Source organism: Corvus brachyrhynchos, unplaced genomic scaffold, assembly GCF_000691975.1.
Source record: "Corvus brachyrhynchos isolate BGI_N302 unplaced genomic scaffold, ASM69197v1 scaffold5, whole genome shotgun sequence".
NCBI classification, from domain to species: domain Eukaryota; kingdom Metazoa; phylum Chordata; class Aves; order Passeriformes; family Corvidae; genus Corvus; species Corvus brachyrhynchos.
In genome coordinates, this window is record NW_008238321.1 from 1,117,216 (window position 1) to 1,144,715 (window position 27,500).

General features: G+C 36.6%; 1 protein-coding gene across 32 annotated transcripts in view; it reads left to right on the top strand.

Moving 5' to 3' along the window:
- The window catches only part of RBFOX1 (RNA binding protein, fox-1 homolog 1), a 1,116,883-nt gene that overhangs the window by 1,085,474 nt on the left and 3,909 nt on the right, over window positions 1–27,500 (top strand). For 26 of the 32 annotated variants that reach the window (XM_017733909.1, XM_017733911.1, XM_017733912.1 and 23 more), the window contains 2 exons: window positions 963–1,027; window positions 27,403–27,478. In XM_017733909.1, coding sequence (XP_017589398.1) covers window positions 963–1,027; window positions 27,403–27,478 — 141 coding nt within the window. Of the gene's footprint in view, window positions 1–962; window positions 1,028–16,082; window positions 16,136–27,402; window positions 27,479–27,500 lie in introns of all 32 variants that reach the window. The other 6 variants (XM_017733908.1, XM_017733905.1, XM_017733899.1 and 3 more) reach the window with 1 other exon arrangement.

Sequence of the window (27,500 nt, forward strand, 5' to 3'; positions counted from 1 at the left end):
TACTTTGGTGGAAAACACCCCTAAAAAAAAAAAAAAAAAAAAAAAATCATCAATCCATTAAAGCGAACACTTCAGCAAAAGAGTGAATTTTATTCAAAGCTGAGTGAGCTGATACCATCTCATTCAGCTCTTTGTTAGGGAGGGGGTAGGTGGGGAAGGCACCACAGCAGCCCTCTGTCCCAGAGGGTGCTGGGGGGGAGAATTCTAATTGGGACGTAAATCGTGTTTGTGTTATCAGCGGGCCTGGGCTGGGGTTGTTAATTGGCATGCTGAAATCATTTGGAAATGGTTGATATAACACCGTGGTCCATTGAACAGGAAGCTCTGCTGTTTTCACAGTTTGATAATCAATGCATCACTGCACTCAATTCCTTTCCAATGTGTGTTTGTTTGTCCTGTTTGCTTAATTGAACAGCTGGAATTACTGTTACATACAACTGAATGTTAATTCATGGAAGAAGAGAATTTTGCTTCTTCATTATAATTTTATGTATAAAGTGGAAACCTATGTAACATTAAGTGTTAATTGAGTGCACAAATTCATAGGTTTAATCAACCAGGGATGATAAATCATATTTTGTACAAAAAAAAGAATTGATTATTAGCTGAGTTTGTCTTTTAAGTTCAGCATTGCTTTGTGAATATGCATACACTTTGTTCATAAGAACAATTGCTGCTTGAAAACTTGGAGAAGAATACAGTATTGTCTTGTAAAAAAAGCTTACACTGATCAATACAGTTCATTGCTTTCTCCTGATCTCTGGGACAAATCTTAGAATGTTTGTGGTGCTAGATTTTGCTTAACAATTCACCGAAATATTTCCTTAGCATTCCACTGCAGTATTTCCTATGCATTTAACTGAACTGCAGCATGACTGTACTCTTTCAGTTGTTGTCAAATGTTGCAAAATGTGATTTAAAGTGCCACAGCAATGCAGTTAGAACCTGAGTTTGTGTTTCAGGGTGGTTATGCTGCCTACCGGTATGCCCAGCCTGCCACTGCCACTGCAGCTGCCTACAGTGACAGGTAAGACCTCTTTTCCTGCTCAGAAATATTTGACCAGTGGAAGTTGAAGATGATTCTATAAATTTGCCTTGTTGAAGTCTCATAACTGTCTTGTTGCTCTGCAGATAATTGTGATCTCTAAAGCAGGCTGTTTTATGATAATCCATGAATAGCCATAAATTGAGAGACTTTAGGCCTTAATTGAGAATCAGGCATGAGATGTGCACATTCCCAAGCTGTAGATCATTCAGTTAACGTCTGTGACCCTTGTACAATGTAGATAAATAAATGTACAGATTCATGATGGTCTGCTACTAAGGATCATTATTTGTCTTAGGAGTATTATTTCAGCTGATTTAGAACCTTGAACGTATTGAGTGCCCTCAATTCTCATTGACATTGTTTTAGTCAGTGGAAATTGAGAAGGAACTGTGTCTAAGCCTGAAATATCCAAATGCAAACCAGTATTTTTTCCATTTGCTTTCTTCCCAGGCATTTGATTTTTTTCAGTACTTGAAAAAAAAAAAAGTTATTTTTCTTTTGCTCTGTATTTTTATCCTCAAAATGTAAACCACATTTGGTGGAAACAATATCAGGAGTGGAAGATTATTAAATTCAGCACACATCCAAAGACTTAACTTTTATCAACTAAGAGCGATGTCACATATATTAATGTGTCTTCCTGCAAGATGACCGTTGGAACCCCTTGGAAGTCAATGTCTAAATGGCTGTTGACTTCAGTAGGAACAGGATTTTATCAAATTGCATAAAATTAAGTCTTTGCAGTGTGTGGGCATGATTTTGTAATGAGAAGGAGGATTATCCAACGTTTCCTTCATAAACTGTACCCTTAAAATCTATTCTATCTTTAATGTTCTTCAAGTCCTTGAGGAGTTTTCCCTTGTAAAGGGAGGGTGTATATGGTGACAGAGACACACATATAATTTGCTGCACGATGGCAGTGAGAAGTAAGGTCACGCTTCTCAATACCTGATACAAGAAAATTTTCCCTTGGAATCATGGAAATGATTTCTTAAGTCTTAAATACATATTGAAAAATTTCTTGAAATGCTAAATTAGACAGTGTTATAAATGCTTCTGTTTCTTAAAGAAATCAAGAGATTAAGAAATTCTAGTGCACAATTTCTTAGATTGAAGTGCTGTTCATGGATTCTGTATTTTTAGAACCAAGTCCCATGGTATGAATGTTACAATGCTATGCATGCATATTTGCCTTTCAAGTGCTTATTCTGGGTAATGAAGATACATTTTTTAAAGTTATGTGAATAAAGTAATTTGCATGTATGGCTGAGGCATGCTGTGTCAGACAGGTAAGCAAGCTACTTTTTATTGATTTTGGGTCAGTAATATCAACTAGATCTGTGCTGTGTGCACTTTGTTGGCAACGTACTATTTCTACTTAGGAGAACCTGCACAGGTGAAGTGCTACTCAGTAGTTTCATTTCATTTCCACAAAGGTTTGTCAGCATGTCGCAGCTCTAGGGTTTTTCTGTGAGCTTGTAACGCAAAACAACTCCTGCTTCTAAAAGCCTACTAAACCAAAAGGACAAAATTATAAATAACCTCCTGTGGCCAGCCAGGTTTTGCCAGCTATCTCTCAGGTGTCCCTGGATCATTCTATAGACTGTTTATTTCTATTAATTAAACCTATGCATTACATAGAGAAACTGAACAGTATCAAGCTGACTTTTAAATGCTTTGCTTATGAATTGATGTACCTTCTCATAAGCCAGATCAAAGGCTGTAAGGTAAAATATCACTTGGGCACATATTCTGCTATGGGCAGAGAGTCAACATCACAAAGAGTTATGCTGCCAGAAAGGTAAAGGATTTGTTTAGGAAGATAGTGCTCTTAAATGCTGTAATGGAAGCTGGAGATGGCATCAGTAGTAATGCAGTTGTTACAATCCTTAATTATTTTTTTAAAAAAATTGTCTAATTTTCAGATACACTTTGTGTATAATTAGAATCACAATAACCTGTCTTTGCTTGCATAATTTTAGATATCTTAAATGCATTTCATATCTTTTGGATTTTTTTTTTAATTTAGCTTCTCTTTTTAAATGTGGTTAACCCTCATCTTCGATCTGCTTCCCCCAAATGAATAAGGTTTCTTGTCTTAATTACAAATCTCATAACTGAATTTCTTTACGAGAGAATCCCAAAAGTAGCATAGAGAACAAAACAAATAACAATCTGCTCAAACATTTCTTTGCATGTGGGAAACTTTGTGCAAACATGGATACCTCTGATTACTCACAACTACAGTTTGTTTAATTTGATTAACTTTTTGTTCATTTTTAAATGAATTTAACTTAGCTACTTTTGTGAAATTCCTAATATTGAAAGTGCTGAAATATACATCAGTACAACTGCTTGTATCTTTTTTTCTCAGTGTATTGATTGATCATCTGCTCTCCACTCACAACACTGAAGATTCCATATCTCCTTATACACTTAGTGTTCATATGAGGCCCTATTTAATTTAATTACACATGAACTGTATTTACTGTTTGTGTAAAAAATGATGCCCAGTAAGTGAGGACCGCTGAGTATTTACTATTGAAGCAGTGATATATCATGGAAATAATACTTCATACTAACTTAACAAATAAGAAAAGCGTGATTTTTTGGTCACCACTCATATCCGTTATGAATGGCAATGTTCCATATTTGAAATGCTTCTTAAGTCAGGAGATGGAAAGAGGAAATCTTTAGATTGGAGACATCTTTTGGTAAATTAAAAATAAAGGTTAACAGAAAGATTTGGGACTCCAGAATCAATAGACCAAGTCGATTGATAATGATTACTGTGAGAGGGCTCTATTGTGAAGAAATGCAATGGTATCCTTGTTTGTCACAGTTGGAAATATTGCTGGAAATAGGCGAGGAACAGAAATACAGGGGAGAATCAGGTGGCAAGGAAATACCATTAAACCAATCAATGTAAACCCCTAAGTGTTTGTCAGGACAGATCACGTACTCCTAAACCCAATTTCACAATAGAGGTAGGCCTGGCAGATCTCTCCAGTCATTTCTTAGGATCATAAAACAAGAACAACAAAGAAACAGGTACATTTTGTTTTATTTATGAAGCAATGCAATCACTGGATACAACTTCAAAAAAATTCAGAATTCAATTTTTACATTGTGTGATCTGTCATATACTAGATTGCACTTACAGATTGGAAGGTCTTTGCAGAAGTGGATCAAAAAAAGCTATGTTTAACTTGCCAAGATTTAAAATATTTCTGATAAGTTTTCCAATCAGTGTAAGTCCTAAAAGGGGACCTACTGGTCTATATATGTTCTTCATCATTCTGGAACTTGCCTGGCAAACTCTCTAAACTGAGCATATTTGGAAAAGATGATTGTAAAGATGTACAAAAGACACTAAATCACATGTCAATAAAATGTTTGTACAGCTGTTATTCATCTTTCATGCAATATTTAAAAAAATAAATAAATAAAAATAGTTGTTAGAGTTCTATCTAAGTCTGAAGTAAGAGAAACTAGCAAGGTCATCCAGTTTTGTGTTCCTGAGGTAGAAGGAGTCGGAGCATGGCAGTGGGGCGTATTGTCATTTTGTCATTGCATGTTCACTTGGTGTTGCTGGTATGTCTGTAATGCTGTACTGGATTTGACAGATCCATCACATAGCTCAGTGAATGGCTTGCTTGAATTAAGCCTATGGGCAGACTTATTCACATTGATTGGCTATTGGTTTTGTGTTTTATGATTTGATTATTGCATCTTTGATCGGAGTAAGAGAAATGTTCCTTTCGCGCATATTAACATTGTCAGCAATATTTATGCAAGTGTGTCTGGGAGTGCAATGAGCAGAGCCCTGACAGGAGGAAGGCAGCCCTGTCTGAAAGGCAGAGTCATCCCCCTTGTGCTGCTTGCTGTCCCTGTGCAGGGCCGAGCTGTGTTTATACATGGATGGCGGTGGATCCATATATACACACACGTTCCCCATCCATCACGTGCACACACACACACACACACACACGGACACAGGGATGCTGCTCTGCGCACCATTCCCTTCCTATACACAGGGCCAAATTTAAACCTCACTCCAAACTGTGGAAAGATTCCCAATGACCTCTTTGTTGTCTGGATTAAATCCCTTATCACTGGAAGCTGACTTTTTTTTACCTTTTTTTTATTTTTTTAATAAAATAAGGCATATTCCAAAGTATTTTGCAAATAACACTTTGTAGTAAAAAATAATTTTGTTGGTTGTTTTTTTTTTCCTCCCACTATCAGTTTGTGTTACATGTTCTGTGGTTATACCTAGGGTTTTATGAAATTGGAGAGAGAAGGTTTTGTCATGTGGAAATTATGTATCTTCCAGATCTGAAATCTTACTCCTGATAAAATCCTGATATTCTAATAGTTTACATTTTTAGCATGTCTATGTGGAGCATTCAGTTTTTTCAAAGCAGTAGTGTCTACAGAGATAGTTCAATATATTTTTCAGTTCTCTTTGGGCAAATACTTGAGAGTAGTACTTGATATTTGTGCTTAGGTTATCCTAAAATAGCATAGGTACAGATTTGATTTAATTGTAAACATGTTTATTAAAGAATGAAAATTTAGAATGAGGAGTAAAAAACCACAAAATATAAAATGTGAGCTTCTGTAGCTGGAGACGGTTTTTTATTATATTGTGGACTATAATATCTTCTATTTTATGATTAAACAATGAAAACCACTATAGTTTTATTCAAATTATTTTCTCTTATTGAAGATTACTAGAGATATATACTAAAAATTAAGGTTTTGATTGCATATAAAATATAATAGTATCTTGCCAGAATTTAATTTTCCATTAAATAATTTTATAGAAGCATAAATTTTTTAAAATCTAGTACTTCATTCATTTCATGATAGTACTTTCTAAGATTAAGGAGACAGAGCTTCTCTACACAGTTTTAGTTTCTAAAGGAATCAGGTTGTAAGAGGAAAAAAATTAGAATATAGTGGTAACTTTTTGACTCCCAGTCAGAACCTTCAAACATTTGTGTATTTTGCTATCCCAGTGGAATCTTGAGAAATGGAAAGGTTTGGGGGATGATCCCGAGGGAAGAACTGTACAGCCCATATTCTAGGCTACTCCATCTTTGACAATGAAAAGGCTCAGTTAACACCTTGACCAGGTACAGAGGTTGTTTAGCTTTTGTAGCAGCAGTAGTTGAGAATATATTTAACACTTCTTCTGCAAATGCTTAGCTTTGATGTGGTGATGCTCTATTGGTCTAGTTTGTTTTTTTCTCCTGGACAATCCTGTATGGTAGCTAAAGCGTCTTTATTCCCTATTATTGCAAATAAAAATCAAATTATTGGCTTGGCTGTTACAGAGAGGTAGTGGATTTGGCCATCTACCTGTTAGAACTTTATGCCTGTATGATCTCTGGCAAACTAGAGGATCACTGGCATTATGTTAATATTTCATAATCCATTTTCATCCCAGTTCATTCACAATTTTGGGGATGACTGGAGTATATGACTCATAGTATAACCATAGCAGTACCTTTTATGAAGAGTTGGAAAGTAAAAGTGGGTGAATATGAATAAAGGAAATGTTATAGGGGGAAAAAAAATAAAAATCAAAGTGTTTGAAATTCCATGAGCAGGGACTTTAATGTAGTACATTTTGACAGGAATTTCCTGAAATGAAAATAAGTTGTATAGAGTACCTTCCAATAATTGAAGCATGGTTCATTCTAAAATATTGCAGGTACAACATTTTTGTTGTACAAATACAGTGAAATCACATTAACGTAGGAAAACATTGCAAACAATTACATTTCATAAAAACATAATCTTCTACCAGTTCTAGAGAGCTGCTTTGATATTTTAATACATTCCTCTACTGGGTGGAATTAACCTGTTTACTGGTACTTTGAAGGCTTGATTCACCTGTGTGTAGTTTGACTAATCATGTAATATCCAGGGAATCTTAAAACTCCTCCACTAGTTCAAAACTGAGGGGGTACAGTAGTGAAAAAGCTTAGTGGTACTGCCCAGAATTATGGTAAACACTAATTAAACTTTTTGGTTTCATTCATATCCTGCTTCTACTTCTCTTCCCTGTAACCTCCATTCTCACTCATTGCAGTATCGAGGGATATTTTAGGAATCCCCACAGACAAGGAAAGCCTTGGCTATTACTGTGAAATCTGTTTTGACATCCATCCTGGAAATCACGAAGAAAAAATTGGGAGAGAAGGTAGAGGTAGACTAAAGCCTAGATTTCCATACCTGGCCTCCTGACACGCTCCAGGCTCAAGGTGCTCAGTACTTTTGCTGCCAGTTTCTTCTTGAACATAGGGAGAGCTGTTAAATGCTCATCATGTTCCAAAGAAAAAATCAGTGCACCTATTCTGACATTTACATCTCATCTACAGTACCTCCTCTTGGTTTTGTTAAATACATCCAGCCTACATCTGGTTATGTGGCATGACTTGTAACTTGGAGTTCCTTACTCTAACGTAAAAGCTCATAGTAAATAACTGCAATTATGAATATTTTAGTTCGATGAATTTTCATACATACCTTTTCTCTAAAAGGAGTGGGGGAAAGGACTGGTCAACATCTTTAAAGTAGGAATTATGTCATTACTAACTCATAGAAATTTTTTGCTCTTAGAGGATATTGGAAGAAAGTGTGACTTTAATTTTTTTCAGTGTTGCTTTCAGCAGACTGGATAAATATGGAGTTGGGGAGTTACTAAAACATTGATTCCTGATCCAGCAGACCAAAACTGTTACAGTCCATTGGGTCACTGCCTGTGACATGATAGACCATAACAGTTCCTTTGGACATATCAGTGGCTAATTACAGACTTTTCAGTTTTCAGATCGTTGGCTTGATAGACCACAAAGAGGCAGATTAGAACGTGCTCTAAGTGTTGTCAACCTGAGTGCTTTAAAACCAAGGAGGAATTAAGAGCATTGTGCAAGAGGCAGACAGAAGATAATGGAATGAAATGTTATTAATAAAAGTGGGATGACATGGATATAGTCTGTATGGATTAGCCATGTAATTTGCAATGTGCTCTGGCAAGGTGACGAAGTATTAGAAGAACAAACTTTAAATAACGATGTTGATTAAATTAATCAAGAAAGAGGCAATTTACACTCTTGCATGCTTTTACTGTAGCGTTTCGCACCTCCAAGGAGTCTAAAGCATTTGATTAGGTATTTAAATAGATTTTTTTTCATATTCCTTCTGGCTTTTCAAGCTTCTGATGCTCTGGGAACCCACCTGAGGCAAACATCAGATTGTAAGAATACTGCAGGAGTGGGAATAAAATGTTTATCCGTGTATCCTAAAGAACTTTTTTGTGAAAATTGCTGTAGGGTGTTTAATATACATGTATTTAAAAAAAAAAAAAAAAAGTAAGGACTTTGTTTAAACCAAACATGTACCAGCTGCTAAACTTCATTTTGTTTTTCTTGAATGAATTCTTAGATAATCCTGGCAAGGTTTTCATGCATATGGTATTTTAGTTAAAGTATGACAAAAATTATGCTGTCAACAAATTTGTAAAGTCATTCCAAACTTAATATAATGTAAAGGGAAAGAATTGTTGTTATTCATAATTGCTGAAGTTTATGATTATACCTCTGTGTGTTAGGAAATTTTATAGTGGATAAAATGGTGGTTACTGGTAAACCATAAAAATTGCTATGAAATCACAAACAAATATAAAGAATGTTTTTAAGGCATTATTTTAAGGATGGAATGATATACATAAAGAACAAATCCCCCAATTAAATAAATGAATGGGTTTTGATGTATTTTAGTGGATAAAATACTCTGATACACAAGGCTGACTTAAAAATGCCCTTTGCCCTAAAGAGAATGAATAATATCTCCAAAATACAGTAATAAACAAAATTTTCAAATATAAATATTGACTGCAAAAATAGCCTTAATTTAGCAGTCCTGGATCATAATGGCATCAATTTATGTTGCTGACGTGGAGCACTTCTGAAATAGAATTACTGCACTGCTTCCTCAAGTATTTAATTTAAGTGCATAGACTGCGTTAATCACAGTAAAAGGCCAATAATTTTAGAGCAGTTCTGCCACTGAGATCTGTATGAATTCAGCTATGGATTTGTGTGGTATTCAGAATTTCACCTATTAGTTTTAAGTTTCTCTTTAAAATGTCCAGATCAACTTAAAAATCACATGTTCCTCTTGCAGATAAATATTCATCTTTAGACACTGTATATTGCATTATTAATAACAAATATTTTCATACCAGGTATAATATATTGACTAATAATACATTGAAAAATTCTACTCATGCAGCAGGTAATATGACTTAAACCCAAGTCTATTTGTATAGCTCTGATTTAAGAGATAAATAAATCAAGAATTAAGATTTGTAGATCTAAAATATGAAACATGAAAGACGTACAAGTTTTCCCACTGGTTGTGATGTAGGATACTGTCCAGATTCTGGCAATATATCAAAAATAAGCTTTTTTTTTTTTTTTCAACAACAGTACTAAGTTGGATTGTTGCATCAATTTGCTAGAAATTTTCCTTATACCAACTTTGAGGGCCAGTGGAAGAGGAGAGGGGGGGAGTTTGTATCCAAGACACTGCCATGGCAGAATTGTTGTATCCACCCTGTGTGCAGAGTGGACATTCCTCCAATCTGCTTTACAGCATCAGTGCTGAAAAGTGCTGTCCTAAAAGGAGTCTCTCTCTTGTATCATTTGAGTGGGTTGCTTAGCTAGTTCTCTATCAGGGCTAAAGAAAATGCCTGCCCATCTGCTGGGGAAAGTCTGACATAAGAATACAAATTATGAGAAAGCACCTTCTGTTGACCATTTTTCCCTTTAGGTTTTTTTTAAATCCCTTTAAGTTTTTGGGTTGGTTGGTCAGTTGGTTGTTTCTTTCTCTCTGAGTAAATGGAATAACGCAGGCATATCGCTGGGCTTGGGGATGCACATTTCCATTGGTGTCCAGAACAGCTAGGGGTTGCTTTTTTTTTCTTTTCTTGAAAGGTGTGTTTTTTGCAATTGCAGAAGTACTTTTTGGTATGAAAACAAATTATTCCTGGTCAAGAAGTGTGACTGGTAGCAGGACAAAACTTAATGAGAGATTTCATTCTTTTCTCTCTCCTGCTGTCTTTGGCAGTCTGAATTTTGGTAGAGACATCCTGTCATTGGCTAAAGCACACTGAAATGTCCTGTACTGAGCACAAAGAAGACACAAATGAAAGCACTGCAGAGGTGACAAACGTGCCAGGGGAATGAAGGGCTTGGCTGAGCTGCCTGAAAGCAGGGCCATGGTGACATTTCAGACACCCTGGGGCATGTGAGGGACCCTGAGAGGTGAGGGGGACACAGCACCTTCTTCAGTGGCAGCTGAGCCCAGGCAGATGGACAAGCTGCCTTTGCTTGGGCAATGCAGATGAGCTTTAGTATTTTCTGTTCAGTGACAGTTATAGAAGTAGCTGCATTCTTTTCTTTTGAGTCAGGGTTTTCCTCTATCTGCTTCCAAGGCCTGCCACAAAATTTCAGGAAAGAGATGGTCAGGAATGATGGATGTAGGAGAGCATTATCTTGTGATGAGGAAGGCAGAGTACCTCTGTGAAAGCAAAATATCCACATCTTCCTCTCTGTCTTAGCATCATCATTGATGATTAGGTTGAACAAGCAGTCCTGCAAAAAAAAAGAACCTGACATTGAAGAAATTAGTCTAAAAGTAAAATATACCTTCCTAATGCACATTAGGTCAGCCAAGTTACTTTCAGTGCTCTTGAAGCTTGATAATGCATGAATTATTTATAGTTTTATTCTTATTTCATTTAATATATCATATAGGTATGACTGTGAAGTTGTTTAGTTGTCTTCGTGTTGTGATTCAAATGCTATGGGTATGGTAATGTACTTTGATCTTACAGTAATGGGAATATAAAGCATGATAATAGCAAAATCAACCTTCTAATTATAGTTATTATGCTAATATTAAAAAGTTTAAATTTTTTGATAGCCTTGATATTTAAATTTAGGACACCAGCAGGAGGGAGTTGGGAAGGACTTAATAAAATGATTATAAGGGGAAACTTTGTCCATCCTTGAATATTGCAGAAACTATTTAAGGAGCCAGCAGTCAGCTATATTAAAATTCATAATGAAAAAGCCCTCAACATCAGAGTCCTCACAAGAGCAGCAAAGTCTTAACGTTTAGAGCATGAAGGAAATATATAATAGCTTTAATAACATAGTGGAGAAATATACAGATGTACCACTTATAACTCTGCTGGGAAACATCATTGCTACACTCAACAGTTAGTGCCAGATCCTTGGGGAATACAGTTTGGAGCAGCTCCAGGAAGGGAAGGCAGTGTTTTTGGTTTAGCTGCATCAATTTTACTGACTGAGATTCTGATCCCTGAATTGTGAATACTGCCTTTGTTTGTCAACCCCATGGCGGTCTTACCAGAAAAAGTCGACTGATTAAATATAGTTTAAATAGTCCCACTGTAAATTCTGTTCAATATTGTGTTTTCCTTCATCCTAATTTTTGATGTTCTGGGATTCTGCACTGTTTTTAGCAGTTGCTATATTTTTGGGTGGGGTCTGCACCTCTGTGTTAAGCAAAATTATTTCTGCCTAGTTTTGTGAAGTTTTTCAGCAAAGCCCAGGAAATCAGGCCTACAAAGCATAATTACTGTATGTTGGTGGATTATCATTTCTTTTAGGTTTCAAATTTCCTAGAGCCAGTGTGATTAATTTCTTAAAATCCCCCTTGACCTCTAGTACGGCTTCCATTTTAAGGAAGCTCTGTGCTGCTGAGGAGGAGGGATTGAAAACTTCTGGGAGTCAGGGGTGAAATTAGGTGTGTGTCAAAATTCTGTTCTTAATCGTGTGCTGTCTGAAAAAGTGGTGAGAAGCCCGAGTGCCACCCAGTGTTTTGGGGAGAGGAGAGGACACACAGAAGAACATGCATCGACCCCCTGTGCCCTGCATGGGTTTTCCACCCATAACGCCCTGAGTTTATAAACTTCCCAGGCACCTGGGAGTTCTGTACCCCTGAAGAACAGCAGGGCCAGTGGCTGCAGGAGAGAAAGGTGGTGGGAGGCTGGTGCTTTTCGAGGAGTGAGGAGTAGAGCAGACACAGAGGAGCTCGTCCTTTCCCAGGGTGGGATGACTCCATAGAAACTTTGAGTGAGCACTCAGGGTAGCAGTTTATTCTGATCTTAGGCTGGAGTTGTGCTTCATGATAGTTAGATCCCCCAAGTCATAAAAAAGGTGACTGAGACCCAGTCTTTGAATCTCTTCCTATCTTCCACTTGCAGGTTCTGAATTTATCAATAGTAAAGTGGGCAAATCACTTATGGCTCAGGTATTTCTTCACAGTATATGAGACATCCACAGAAAGGACAAGGCTCAGGCTCCAGTGATTAAAGAACTTAAAATCCTCATAATATACAATCTCTATTCTGTAGTGTGGCATGTTTTCACCAAACAGTATCAAGAAGAGAGAAAGAAAGCATGGAGTGTATTGCATATGCAGAATGTCTGCTGGATAGAAAGAGCAGGTGCCAAAAGACAGAGGTTTCTCTCAGATGTGGGGCCTCGGAGACACGCATTTGTTACTGCCAAAGGGGCTACAGGGAATGGAGCAGAGGAAATTAGAACATATTCAAACCTTTGAAGATGGTGTAATGCAGGTTCAATAACTACCCCAAAGGAAAAAAAGCACATCTAAATCACTTAATAGTACTTCTGTTGTCCTCCCCTTCTGTTCTTGTTTGAATTCAGGATATATATCAAATGTTTAAACATTTTTTTTTTTCAAAATGTAAAACCATCTTTATTACCATACTGGTAAAAAATGTGTTGGTTTTCAATTTGCTAGAAGAGATAAAAATTGATATATAGGCTTGAGAGAAGCAGTAGTATGCAGAGTGTTTGCCCTTGGGAAGTAGCTGCTGGGATGGAACACAGCCATTTGGAGTCCCAGCAGTGCATTTTTCTGACCCACACTGTCTGGGAGACATCAGAGAGCTCAGACTGCCAAAGGGTGCCACTCCTGCACTTAAAAGGATTTCACTTAGCTCAGGGTGTGAGGATCTGGCAGGTTGAATATATCCAACTGTACATTCAGGTCAATGTATTTGTCATGTTATCCTTTCAGGTTTTGTTTGGGTTTTTTTTTTTCCCTATCTCACAGCCAGTAACAACTTTTAAAATTTTATTTAAAAAAAAAAAAAAAAGGTTTCTGTTGTTTAAATCTATGTTCTTTTACATCTGAAATATTAACCAGTGAACAGTAAAAATTTAGTTCTATACTTTCACTGTTAATACACAAATTAAATTATGGAAGTGATTCTGTATCTTAATTGAGCAGGGCTTATTGTATAATAAAGTTGGGTCCCGTAGAATTCCTGCACCTTTTTGAATCATTAAAAGTGTAGCAGCGATGAGGAACACTAAACCAACCTAAAATGCATCATGAATTTTCATCATCTCTTCCTTGTGAGATTTTTAAGCCTCATATGCTCGATAGAGTTAGTGCAGAAAATTGGGCTTTAAAGGGAACACTCCACATTTGCAGAGGACTGGGCAAGGTGAACTGTCCTTTTCCACCTCTGCTCTCCACCTACCTTAGGGCAGAAGGAATCTGATGCACCACAGAGCCAGCTTCACTCCAAAGGACTCCCTTTGCAGACTGGGGTTATCCACACAAAGGACTAACCCCTGCTTTAGCCATCAGGTGTGATACCTTGTGAGGAGCACTTTGCTCTCTAGGTCTATGGAAACAGTATGGAATTTAGCTAAACAAAAAACCACTGCCACTATAAGAACATTAAAGCCATCGAAGCGCTTAAGAATTTCTAGTAATTGCTACAAAAAACACCTAATTAGTTATAAAATATTGACTGGCTTATTGGACTCCAGCCTCTAGTCTTTTCATTCTCACAGTTGCTGTGCTGACTGATATCTAACTTTTTACTTTTGAAAGTTATGTGTGGAGTTGTGAAATTAATTTTACAAAAGCAAAATAGTATCTTTGTATGAAGCAGTTCAACAAGAGATGCTTCTAGTAGTTGTTTCTAAACTAGATATCACTTTGGGTTAATTTTTTTCAAAATTAGTTTTCTCCCTGTAAATAGCAAAGAGTTGGTTAAAAAAGAGTAAGATTTCAGAACAGTTTCAATAATATTTTTCATTCCAAAGGACAAATTGCAGTTAGTGTTCTGGGGTCTTTCTGGAGGTACTAAACCAGCATATTGCCCTTGCAGATAATTCTGTACTTTAACATCTGAAGATAGAGAATCTGTGGCTAAGTGTTCCACTGTACTGAGCAGAGATATACAAAAGGAGATTCTCAGTAACCACTTTAGAGGCAGTTTTTAAGGAAAAGAGGTCTTTTCATTTAGATGAGAGGGCAATTTAAGAGCTTCATAGAAATGAGTCAGAAGGATTTTCTATTAAACAGTAGCTGGTAAGTCTGTTTGCTGCTGGCTCAATCCCTTTTAGGCAAGCATCTAACTTTTTCTGTCTGTATAATTATCACAGAGGTGGTAGCAGTAAATACAGTGAGTAAATACAGAGTAGCTCTGTATTTATAATGTGAAATTTATCCCCCTTTGGTTTTTTAAATTTAGCATTACTTGTTAGGTAAATCTCATTAGCTCCTGAAACTGTTGCAGATGACAAAATAAAGAGCAAAACTACCAATTTAACATCCGTTGAAACTCAATGTACAATTTGAGCACTAAGTTCACACTAATAGACAGTGTCTGCATTTCTGGTAGGGCAGAGACAATGATCTGCTTTTGGACTTTAGCAATCCTGTCCCTACAGTACAGATTGCAGATTCCTTGTTTTGTGCTGGATTTATTTTTTTCCCCCCCTAGAACATGAACCTCTAAGTAAAAAAGTTCACAGATTTCTAAATGAGAATTTCAAATCTCTTGATACATTGGAGGTGAAGTAATAGAAATAGATTTTGTTCCCTTAGGGCTTAACTCCTCAAGGTTTTGTTGCCCCTAAGGGACGTTTGCTCCTGCATGGTTTTCAGTAGGATCCTCAGTACTTAATGCTTGCAGAGCTGTTTTTCCAGGCAGTCCTTAGCCTGCATCCTTTGGCTCCTGGTTGTTAGACTCTTGCATTAAAGCTGTGCAAAGCATCAGTGTCAGGTTTTTGCTGTGCAGGCTGGAGGAGCTGTGTGCAGCTGGGAGGAAACCACACCCAAGTGTTGTTAACTCTTCACCCGGGTGCATTAATCCTGCACCACACCAAAATACTCCGAGGAAGCTGTGTATATGCATATAAAGGAATCATTTGATGTTAATCCTAAACGTGGTTTCCACTAACCCAAATCCTGTTTGCCTAGACTTCAGAAAGGACAAACCAGGATTTGTGCCACAATGGAGTTTTCGATATTTTGAAATAGTAGTGCATTTAGAGTTTCTCTTTTTGTATTGCCTGGTTTAAAAAAGAATTTTGCAAGAGAAGGTTTATATTAAATTACTCATTTCTCTAGCTTATTCACCTAAGATTCTGCAAAAGACTTTTCTATGTAATTGGATGACAGTATATGAGAATATACTATGTCATTTTTTTTTAATAAATAGCAGAAAATTAATTTTCTGATTGCAGTCATATTAGATGAAGAAAAAGCAAAATATTTTAATTTAATATCCTCCTTTCAGATGCACAAAGTAAATTGTAATTTAATTTTTTTTCAAAAGCGCTTTTTACATATTTTGCAGTAGTGCCCTTTAATAGCTATATCAATATATTGTTTTATTTTTATTAGACTTCATAAATATATTGACATATCTGTAACACTAAACATGAAGCTTCCAATGCAAGAGTTTGTACATAGTCCATATCCAAATGTCACCATTATTTCATTTAAAAGATCCCAGCATGTCTACCTCATGACCCTTATAAACTCTATAGTACTCAACACTTTTTCTTGCTACATTCATTAAAATTAAGTCAATTGGCAGCTAGCACATTTCCGAGTCAGCAAGCAGTATTGTGAATTTTATCTTCTCTTGCAGAAATCAATTCGTCTTCGTTGCAGCAGATGAAATTTCTTGTAACACCTCTGCAGGTAACAATCATTGATACTTCTTGATGCATCCATCCAGGTCTCAATATCCTTTTTCACATGCTGCATTTAATCGTAAGACAAAGCATAGGAAAGTCCATAGTATAAATCTTTGGAATAGTTTAATGAATTTATAGCTTCAGCCTATAGGTTCTGCCATATAAAAGCCATTAGGTTATTTTGCTGACTTTGGTGTTTTATTTCCAGTTTAAATATCGTATGGCCTAGTGTGTAAGGCTATGTTAAACCTTCTAATAAAAGCTTCAGGACTGTGACTTTCAAAAGTCAAACCAAACAGAACTTATGAAAAGAGCAAAGGCTTAGATGTGTGTAGGACATTGTAAGTGCTATAGATGTAACAATTTTCTTTTCAACTCCTTGGGGGCAAATGATGCCCATAAGGGTATTGCAGACCCTAAAGCACTCACAAAGTCTATCCTATGGATGAGATAGTGGGAGAGAGGGTCTGTGCCTTCAGAGGATCGCTCTCTAGTAAGTAAAAAGTCTTGATATACTATCATGTTGTAAGCCATGGGTACAGAAGAATGAAAAATGTTTTTAACAGGTTTATTTACATTTTATAAATATACTGAATATGTCAAGAGGTTTTGTCTCTTTTAATCAATAGAGTTTGAACAAGCTTAGTCTTAATTCAGGTAAGGATGATATTGTGTTACTGCATAAGAAAACAAAAAAGGCAAAAATAAATAGTAACGTTGCCGGGACATATTCTGCCAATAACGTTGTGCAAAAAATCAAGTTCTTAGAAGCTTCTCATATTGAAGGATGAAAGGGTATATAGTGTGAAATCAAATGTTGGTATTAAGAAGTTTTTGCTGATAGAGTTTTATATTAGCAGAAATAAATGAAAGGTGACGGGATTTCTGGTTATGCCATGATGATCTACATAGAGACAAATAAAGAGCATTTGTTTATGGAAAAGATGATCACAGCTAAACGCAAAATATGCTAAAATTGTCATAATCTCTATGCTAGCTGTAGCATTTTTGGTGGTAATCTGAAAAGTTCTTCTGTAGTGAAACCTCATTTAACGTAGATTTTTCCAAGTCCTATAAATTATGAAGAAAATACATTTTGAGAAGCCAACATTTGTCACATTCTTTAGATCACTCAGCTTGGATTTTGGCTTTTGTTATTTCACTTGAGCTTCCTGCTCAGCTCTTCATTGAAGTGAGCCATAGTAGGGAGGCTACTAATTTGTGAATCTAAGCTTTGCTAAGTAAGAATAAATATATTTATTTTAGCAAATTTTAAACTTGGAATTCTTGAGTTAGATGTGGGGTCTGTGGGACCAGTTTTGCAAAGTGAACCCTTCTAAGTGATAATTATTGCTCTAATAAAGAAATTTTTCTCTCTCAATTAAGGCACAATTTAAGTGCCCAAGACTTTACTATAGATATTCCATACATTGCTTCTTTAGAATTCCAGTCAAAAATATAACACTTTCATTTATTGGTACATTCAGTGAACTTTACACAAAAGGAAATGGATCTCTGTATGTATTTATTAAAACTTTTCAGTTTACCAGTTGATTACTTCTGTTGAATTGATTCAACAATAAGGTATTTTTGCTAGGCATGTTTTTGAGCATATGATAAACACATTCATCACAGGTGACTGTAGGTGCCTTTTTTTGCACTAAGATATGAAGGAGAAAGCTGATGAAAGCCTGTACCTGCTGCTTCTTATATAACTAAGTTTCAGTAATAGAACTTAAATGACTTTTGGCTGCATGAGAAAGCAATTCTCCCACCCATATTCCTGTGAGTCAGATTGCCAAAGTTGAATTTGGTCTTTTGAATTTGTAAGTTGACTTCCAACTATTTTATTATCTGATGTTTTATGTTTTAATACATGGAGCAAACATAGAGATACTTTTAGAACCAAAGCTAACCTTCCTGTGGTTTTTCAGATGCATGCAAAACACCTGCAGTGTGATTTTATAGTGCTTTTTTAGTGCTTCTGAGCTCACTGATAGTAATTCTACTGTGTTTGTAAAGTTGATATCAAGTGAAGATACTTATAACATGCTCAATGTTTGAAATGTGAGTATATGTATGTTTGTATTGCTTCCCTGTAAAGAATGTGTGTATTTGTGGATTCCAAATAGTAGTATAACAAGCAAAGCCTTGGTTGGAACTTGATCTTCACTATGGAAATGGGAGGTCTTGGGTGGTTCTGCTGGTAATATTCACACTTTTCTTCTTAATCCTTCATCATTCCTGCCAGAGGATACTTAGCCCTCAGCCACATGGTATCTTTTTTGGATTTGGGAATAAAGTAATCTTGAGCAGATAAATGTGTTAATGAGTAATTTGTCTCCATGTATACATTTCCATTTGTGTATCCATGTCCTTTCTTGAATGCACATTACAGAAAGGAAACCTCCTCAGATATCTGACAGAGGGATCCTTCCATGGGAAATTTAAAAAACATTTCACTCTTGATTGCATCCAGTGCATTCTGAGGCTGAAAATAATTACTGTTCAGAAAAGAAGTTCTGCACTTCTGGGATAGATCTTCTCTGGCAGACATGATTAAAGGGTTTGCAAACAGATCTGAACTAGAACAGAGACAGGGAAACTATCAGAAAACTCCTGGTGGTTTGATGATGGAATTTTAACAAGGATCTCTGAGGGCATTCCTCTAACAAATTCCTGACAATAGTTCCACTAGGGGAGAATTAATCCTGAGGTTCTTGTCTGATGGGGGCAATGGGTGTCTGCCCTATCACTCTCTGGATAAATCAGAATAAGACCCAGAATAAACCCATGATTTATTTACATGTTGGTTGCAGAACATTGTTCATTTTGCAGCTGTAGCATTCTTAGTGAATTTTTCAAATCAGTGCTCAAGCTATTTTTTTCTCTTTTAGGTTTCATATCATCAAAATTCATAGTTTGTAAAGAAAAAGCATTTTTAGTGTCTTTTGCAAGTGCATTCTCAGATGTACCTGCAAATGACATTTTATATTTTTTTGTGTAAAAATGGGACAGGGTTATTATTTTATATTTATATTACTCTCTCTCTTTTTCCAGTTTTTAACTGTTATCCAGCCTTTATGTAGAAGCAAAAAAATCCAGTGCTGATGCATGCTTGGTATTATTTTTCTCCCAAGTGTATTGGCAGTTTATGATTTTGAAATAACGGAGAGAGGCAAGGGTTATATATAAAGCTGAATTTGGAATGAAGTGTGGTGGAAGTGGATATAACATCTGTCCAATTGTGACTGTATTTATTTACATTTTTGAGCAGAATCAGTCCCAGGAGGAAGGATTCTCTGTGTGTGTGTATGTGTGTCTGCATGCAAGCAAAAGAAATGCTCTATAAAGCTTTAGAAGTTGACAGCCTTAAATTAAGTTATTGACCTCCATTTGGAGAAAGATACAGTCTCCAAAACAGATTAAACATTCTGAAAGGTTTAACTTTATAACTCCAGGAAAGATGTTGAATAAAAGCAAGCAGCTTCAATAAGCAAACCGTGGGGTTTGTGCTATTGAAATATTTGAAGAGAATATTGGCCATTTTTAACAAATGCAATTTCTCCAGTCATTGCAATTTTCCTGTATACTATCATTAACCTGTCAGCACTAACACTGCCACAGATTTAATTCATTGAACAATGGCAAATATGGAGATAATTATTTCAAACAAATTAATATTTGATGAAGTGCTTAGAATGGCTACAGTGTGCCTGTTGTGGCAAACCTACCTCTGCCAGGGTACATAAATAATTGCAGCTGGTCAATATTTTGCCATATGAACTTGCACATCTCATTGACCTCTTCATGTGTCTGGTAGGAGATACTAGAGATCAGATCATAGCCTTACAAAGCAATTTGAAAGAGTCCAATCCAGGCTGCTTTGGAAGAATGCAGCTTCAGAGGTGCTTCCTTCAGCCTGTTAGAATTACTGTGTGAAGACATATGCTCAGTTGAGAGAGGTTCTTCCCTTTTACTATTGCTGCCAATGGATTTGACTTCATTTCATGAAGCAATTTGGGGAAATAACCATTTTCTATGAGATGCTTTTATTATTATGTTATGCTCTTCTGCTAATCAAATAAAAAATGAAGATGAAGGAGCATCTGTATGGTCTTTGTGCTAGTATTTATTTAAGGCTGTACTGCTGCTCCCTGTGAAAAATAGCAGATACTGAAGTTTTTGCTCTGGAAAGACTAGGAAATGTTGCACTAATGCACAAAATTAAACTTCTTCTATAAATTCAAGTGTCCTTTATGTTGGCAGTTTAAACTTGCATTTACTGCTGCTATAAATAGTTGCTTATATGGAATTCCATTTGTTACAGCTTTTACTGCTCTGGGTAGTTGTGTACTGAAGATGTTCAGCTATTGGATCAGTTGATAAAAATCAGTAAACACTTTGATTATCCTCTGTTCTCCTTTCATGAGGTTTGATTAATTCCTTTTTGTCACCCAGTGGAAGCACTGGCAGGCCTCGCTGGCGTCCCTGTCATTATCTGTGTGACAGCTTGCCCGCCCGGTGCTCGCGGTTCTAGGTCAGTTCGCATGGCTGCTCAAATGTGACAACATGACAAGATTAAGGAAAGCTGAGGTCCTGTGATTTGTAAATGGAGGATTTGCAATGTGAAGCTCCTTTGATAACAGAAATAGTGAATAATCTGCGTTTGTCCTCAACAAGTGCCTATAAGCACGTGTGCATCTCCTGTTGCTGGTTTTTAATGAAGCAATTAGATTGGTTTTTCTCTGATAGACTAAAAATAGTGCACGTATGGATGCCTATATACAAATCCATTAAATGAGCAAGGATTCAGTTTTAATATCTTGAGATTATCGTATTGCAAATAAACATAAAACAATGCTGTGGTTGCAGGCTGCAGAACTTTATACGTGAACACAAAAGGGTGCTTTAAAATTTAATAAATAAAGTACCCAGTATATTTATTATTTCTTCAAACTTTATTGTCCCTAAATATAAGAGCAATAGTAATAAGAAAATGCTTTACAGACCTAAGAAAAGCTTTGTTTTCATTGGAATAGAGCTGGGTTCAGGTGTCACCTGATGACAAGCCTCAGATTCTCTAGTGGCTTTTTAAAGAAAGTTTATATAAAATCTAAGTTTCTTGGATAGAAGCTACACAGAAAGGTGGTGGTGGTAGCATAGAATTCTGTTAGACTTTTGACTAGGCATCAACTTCAATTCCCACCCTGGTGTAAATCCAGACAGCAAGACTGAAACTGAGTGAGAGCTCTTAAGTTGAGATCTGTGCCTGGGATTGCTCCATGGCAGTTACCCAGCATCAGTTCAGGAAAAGTCACCTGTGCTGCTGTTTGTTACCCTTCTGGGTTTCTGCAAATTAACTGGTATCAATCATGTTTGTTTAAATGTTTTAGAAGGTGGCAGCTCAGCTTTGGCTGGCTGCAAACATCTTGCAAATTTTAAAAGAGGACACAGGCTGGCAAACAGAAGCAAAATTAAAACCACGTCTGAGCATCAGTGAAACTTCTGCAAAACATGCCTGTCAATTAGCAAGGAAATTAACTGGCCAAACTGAGATGTGACATGCATAAGTAAACAGCCAAGAATTGGAAATTCATCTCTACATACAGAAAAGTCTGCATAGGCTTCTCAACTTACTCCTTTCTCCAACCTGCAGGAAAAAGTAAACAGTGCATTTAATATTTCATCAATGACATATTTATGAAGATCCTTTCATGGAAACCTTTCATTATTGCCCTCTACCTATGGTAGACCCTGGTCAAGTTTCTTATTTCTGTGAAAACCTAGGAATGTGTTAGTACTATAGTGATAGGAAATCCCTTCTGGCTCTCCGGGCATGCAGCAGTTCAGCCCTGCAGTACACCTTGAAGTTTCACTCTGTTGTGCTGCCTGTCACTTCCCAATTCTTTCTCTGCTCCACATCACAAATCTGTAGCACATTATAGGTCATGGAGGAGGAAGATGCTATGAATAAAGTATGTTATGGTCCTCCCTTGTACAGAGACCTCAGTGTTTGATAGTGTGCATTCAAAACTTGGCATAGAGAATTTCAGCATTCTTGACCTTTCCAATCAAGGAAAATGCCTGGAAACTGTTTTTGTCAGCAGAATTAAATTTCCTGGATCTTAAGTAAAAACTTCAGAGACATCTTTGTCCACTGCCTTCTGAGGTAGTGCTTTCCTTGTATTCCTTCCAGAAGTAATTTTATTGCTTGATTGTTCAATTACAATCAAAGCAGGTAAAGAATGGATAATATTGGGGAAAGTTAGAAAGATGAGCTTTCCTGTGGTACATAGGCTTTGCTTGTAATATGGCTGAGGTCAGAGTTGATTTACCTGAAGTACTGCCCAATTTTCAACTTCTCTCTTTATAGTTCTTAAGCAGGTTCAAAATTTTCTGTAGTTCCTCCAGCAATATGTAGACTTGAAAAAATAGGGGGGAGTTGATAATGATAAGTAAAATATGTGCATCAAATTCTTTAAAATCCTCCTGCTATAGTTCTCAAATCACTTGAGGAAAAAAAAAAAACTTGGTTCATATTTTATGTGGTGAATTTTTCCTTATTAATTATGCTATTAAGCCCTATAGTGTATATGTTATTTAGGAGCTTTGAAATGGCTCCAGTGTCAGAGCTCCACTGTCTGTCCCAGATGTGTATGGAAATACAGCAGTAATACTAAAGATTTTAAAATCCTGAAATGGCAATTATGGTTAGAGAGGCACAGAATTACCCAATTTTTAGAGACTTCAACAATACCTACTACTGATAACTTAGAGATTCCCTTTCAAAGGCCCTGATGAAATAAATACCACAGTTTTCTTTTTTTAATTATCTCTTTTTTTTTTTTTTTTATTTTGATCAGTGAACAACAAATTGTCCTTTTATGTAGTATTTTAGCATTTTTAAACCCTCTGCTGAAAATGGTTGAAGAGATTGAGGCACAGCATAAGTAAAGAAGAACATACCATATATTGGGGGATAGTTTATGGCTATATTTACAGAAGTTAGCATGGCTACACTGGGGTTTTTTTCTCACTTATTTCCCAGTAAGTTGTTAGTCCAGCTATTTAAGAACCTGTGTCAGTATGATAACAAAATGCCAGCAAACGTACTTTTTCCTATGATACAAGTCCTGCATACTTGTCCCAGATATAGTGGAAAATAGAGGAACATACCTTGTTCAAGTTAGTGATGCATCAAAATTGCTCATCAGCTGTGTTCTTAGCAAGAATTGGTGTGTATTGGTTTGGATACATTGTTTTATCATTCTATAAAATGCACAGAGAATTGCATTGACTATTAATTTATTCAAAACCCTACCATTGGCATGTCCTAAATTTTAGTAAGTGGTTTACCTAGAGTGACAATTTGCAGTGTAAATTATCACAAAGCATTTAAATGCTGCTAATTGTAATGAGAAGTGAGCACGCTGGCATAACAGTGAGTAAATGAAGCAGTGTGTGTGTGTGGCTGAAGCAGCTTACTGATTTGCAGGGTGACAATATAGTTTAAATCCTTCTTACTATTTTCAGCCTGGAAAGCAGAATCTATTCTGCTAACCTTCTGAGCTTCTAAATTTGGTGTCATGCAAGGGCGTGTTTAAAAATTAGCATTTAAAAAGAAACCCACTTGCTTTAAGTTTAAGCTGACACTGTTCCTTTCCTCTGTGGAAATGAAATTTATTAATCATAATAAAACCATCATATTCTGAAGGTAGAGGTCACCCTGAGGAGAGGGGAAAAAAAAAAGTCTATTCATCACAGAGGAATTTCAATGCATTTTTTTCCCAGATAATATCTGAGCATGTGTTCCTTCCTCTTTGGAAATATTTTCATCCATGTTTGTGCTTACCTATGACAAGTGTATTCAGGAGGGTGCAAAAATGAAAATTGTCCAGTTTAATTTTATATACTTTATTTTCTTTTACAGAAGGTTTGGGAGAGTTCCTTTTACATTTTATTTTGTGTTTACATTGCACACATTTGTTTAAGTGGAATTTCAATATCCTGTAAAAGAAAAAGAAATGTTTGTTATTTTAACAAGAATATAAGTGTCACTAATTCCGAAATAACATTTCTATGTTACTATCACAGTAAAAACTTTAGCATTATCATATTATAAATGTAAACCATTCTTTTTAAGGAGCAAGGGTTAACTTTGGTCACAGTTGTCAGGTTAGGATTTCTTCACAACTCTTTTGTTTTAAGAAAGAGATGTGGTTTACATAGAAGGACGAAAAAAAGCAATGTAAAACACTGACAATAAGTGATTACAGCTTTGGAAAAAGGGTGATAAAAATGTACTCAGAAGTCAATACCAGGTTGAAACAGTCGTATTTTCATCTTTTGAAATTGCTTAATGTGTGTGTTTGTCCATATTTTCCCCTCAGTTGTCAAGATTTCTGTTGAATATTGATATAATAATAATATTATTATTAGCAACATGTTTTATTTATCAGTGTTGTAAACTTGCCAGTTACTTCAGTAGCTGGCTTAAATATAACAATAATTTAATACAGCCTGAGCCTTGTGTATTCAGGCCCTTGCATCTGGGCCAATTAATGCCATCGTAGGTGACCTGTTGGACTTTGTTTTGTGAGGCACTGGGACACAGGCAAGGATCCTGCAGGAATGGGATGTAGGATGGAGGCAAAATGCAGCCCTACAACTAGACCAAAATTAATTTTTTAAATTATTTTTTGCAGATATAGATTTAAAGTCTTTGCTTAGCATTGCAGCAATACCAGCTAATCAGGAACAAAAACCCCAAAAAACTGAGGAACTATACCAATTCCCATTGCTTTAAAAATAATAGTCATGGCATTAAAGCATGTAAAATAATAGTACATGCAATTCCTCCTGCATGTTACTAAGGACTTGGGGGAAACATGTCTGCCTTTAAATGAATCATTTTCCCTTCCTAGGTGTTTTCTTACTGTTTGAATGAAATTTGTCTGGAAAGAATTAAAATTATAATGATACTCAAAATAAATTCTCAGACTTTAAAAATTGGCATAGAGAGGTAATGTTTTCTTCCCTCCGGTGTAGATGAACAAGACATGAGGGATTCTGTTATGGTCCTATCAGAGCTGAGTATTTCAAATCTCTAAATCATGTTTGCATCCTTATGTGGAGGGTTGCCAAGGCTGAGGTTTATAGAAGTTCCTCCTACCAGAGAGGCTCCAGAGTGTGGGATCAGTGTCAAACCTGCTCAAAGAGCTCTCAAACTGTCTTTCCAGCTCAAAGAATCACCAAGTCATTTACCCAACATAGGCTGACGTGAACTGCTTTCCTTCCCTTTCTTTTCCAGTGGGAATTGCCCATTTTCTTTGTTGGGTGATTTCTAAAGACTGTTGTTCTTGGATACCAAGTATTTAAGTAGAATTGATATATAAATTTAATCCCTTACTCATCAATACTTTGGATGCAAAAGAGGAGCTAATGTATTATATACAAGCCTTTTACACATATTTTCCTGAGTTTCAGACCAGGTCTTAAGGAAAACAATTACCTAACACGCTGCTACTCCTGGAATTTCATGTATATCTCTGACAGCAATGAAGACTTCTCTGCCCAAATCTAAAGCACACACAGCTGTGGGGTGAGATACAGAACCCACACTCATGAACTTGGTGTACTTCAATAAATTAATTCATTTTTAATGTATTATCCCTTAATAGGAATTTGCATTTACTAAGTAAACAGGACAGCACAACTGAAGGCATTCAGCTATGATGGTTGCCCTTTGAAGTGAAACATCCAGGCTTTAGAATGCTTTATAAGAACTTAGACACACTTACATTTGCCCAAAATGCTGCACTCTTGCTGGGAAGAAAATGTCTAATTCACAATGCTGAATATTATCCACTGTACACTTGGAAGTTTGTACTTACTGAACTGTTTTCTACTTTTTTTTTTTTTTTTTTTCCATCATGATGTGTGGTTATACATTCTTGGAAAAGAAAAAGCATATGACTTCTGCAAGTCTGTGGCCCTGTGTTTGTGCAGAGAGTCAGAGACAGGGATATTCAGTCTGTCTCTTCCATGCTGAACCCTTTAGTGAGCACAGTTGTCACAGGAGGTGATTTGCTGGATTTCCATATGAAAGGAATCCCTCATAATCTGGCAAATGTTGGCTCAGTGACATGGAGAATTAAGGACTTATTGTCTATGGTAATTTCTGCTCCGTCCTTGAAGATGTCTCTAGGTAGGTGGGAATGTTTAGTTCAGATAATTTGGTCCTTTTCTCTACCTCACATCCAGGACCCACAGTAGTGGGTGGTGGAGGATTGCATATGCCATGGAGACATTCCTTTCTCAGCTTTCCCTGAGCTGATTAGCTTTGTGGAGGAGCAAATACATGATAATAAAATAGAACAATTGTCCTCTTTTCAAAAAAAGTAAGTTTGTACATGTATCTGAAAAATAAGGTAGTTACGCAGAATGAGACCAGTCTGTGGTTACTGTTCACGCAAGGCTAAAAATTTAGGTGGGTTGTTTTTTTTAAGATCAAAGGGATTTTTTAATATCAAGGGCATTGTTAAACCTTGTTTGCTACATTAGCCCTCGTATTCAAGACAGCACTGTAATTACAAGATTGCTTTTGTTGGTCTATGTGACACCTGAGAGCAAACGAAAATTGTTTGATTATGGAAAAAATGTTGGACACTTGCAGTGGAAGCTGTCTCTAGCTGGCATGTCCATCTCACTGACAGTATTCCCTGTATCCCCCCAGACTGGGCAGCAAAGCTTTCTGTGTCAAGGTGAGGCAGAGGACGAGGCCACCAAACGGACCAGGGGCACGTGAAGGAGCTCTGAAGTAGTTTCAGCTTAGAAGGGTTTTGTGTGGGGAGAAATGACAAAAATGTGATTTTCACATCACTGGCTTTGCTTGGTTGTAGCGGGAACTTGGTCTGCAAACTGAGGCTTCAGCTGTGCAAGTGTTTTAGTGTCTCTTGTGCAGAAGGAGCAGGAGTGTGCAGTCAGCACGCTCCTTACACCACGTGCCTGCCATTGCTCCACAGCCTCTCTCCTCAGCCTGATGCTGATCCCTAATAGTCTCATCAAGCTAATTATACATCTACTGGCATTTGTAACCTTAACATTTCCCAAAGGATATTACTGCTTTTGAATCTGCAAAGTGAGTTTATTTGTAAGGAATTTGGCTAGAACGGAATATTTCATTGCAACCATTTTGTTAATATTTATATCTGGTTTTAACTTTTTTTTTTTTTTCCCCCATTAATCTTAAACTTATTTTCTTTTCAGTTACGGACGAGTTTATGCTGCAGACCCCTACCACCACACACTTGCTCCAGCAGCCACCTACGGCGTTGGTGCCGTGGTAAGTGATCATTTCCTCCTCT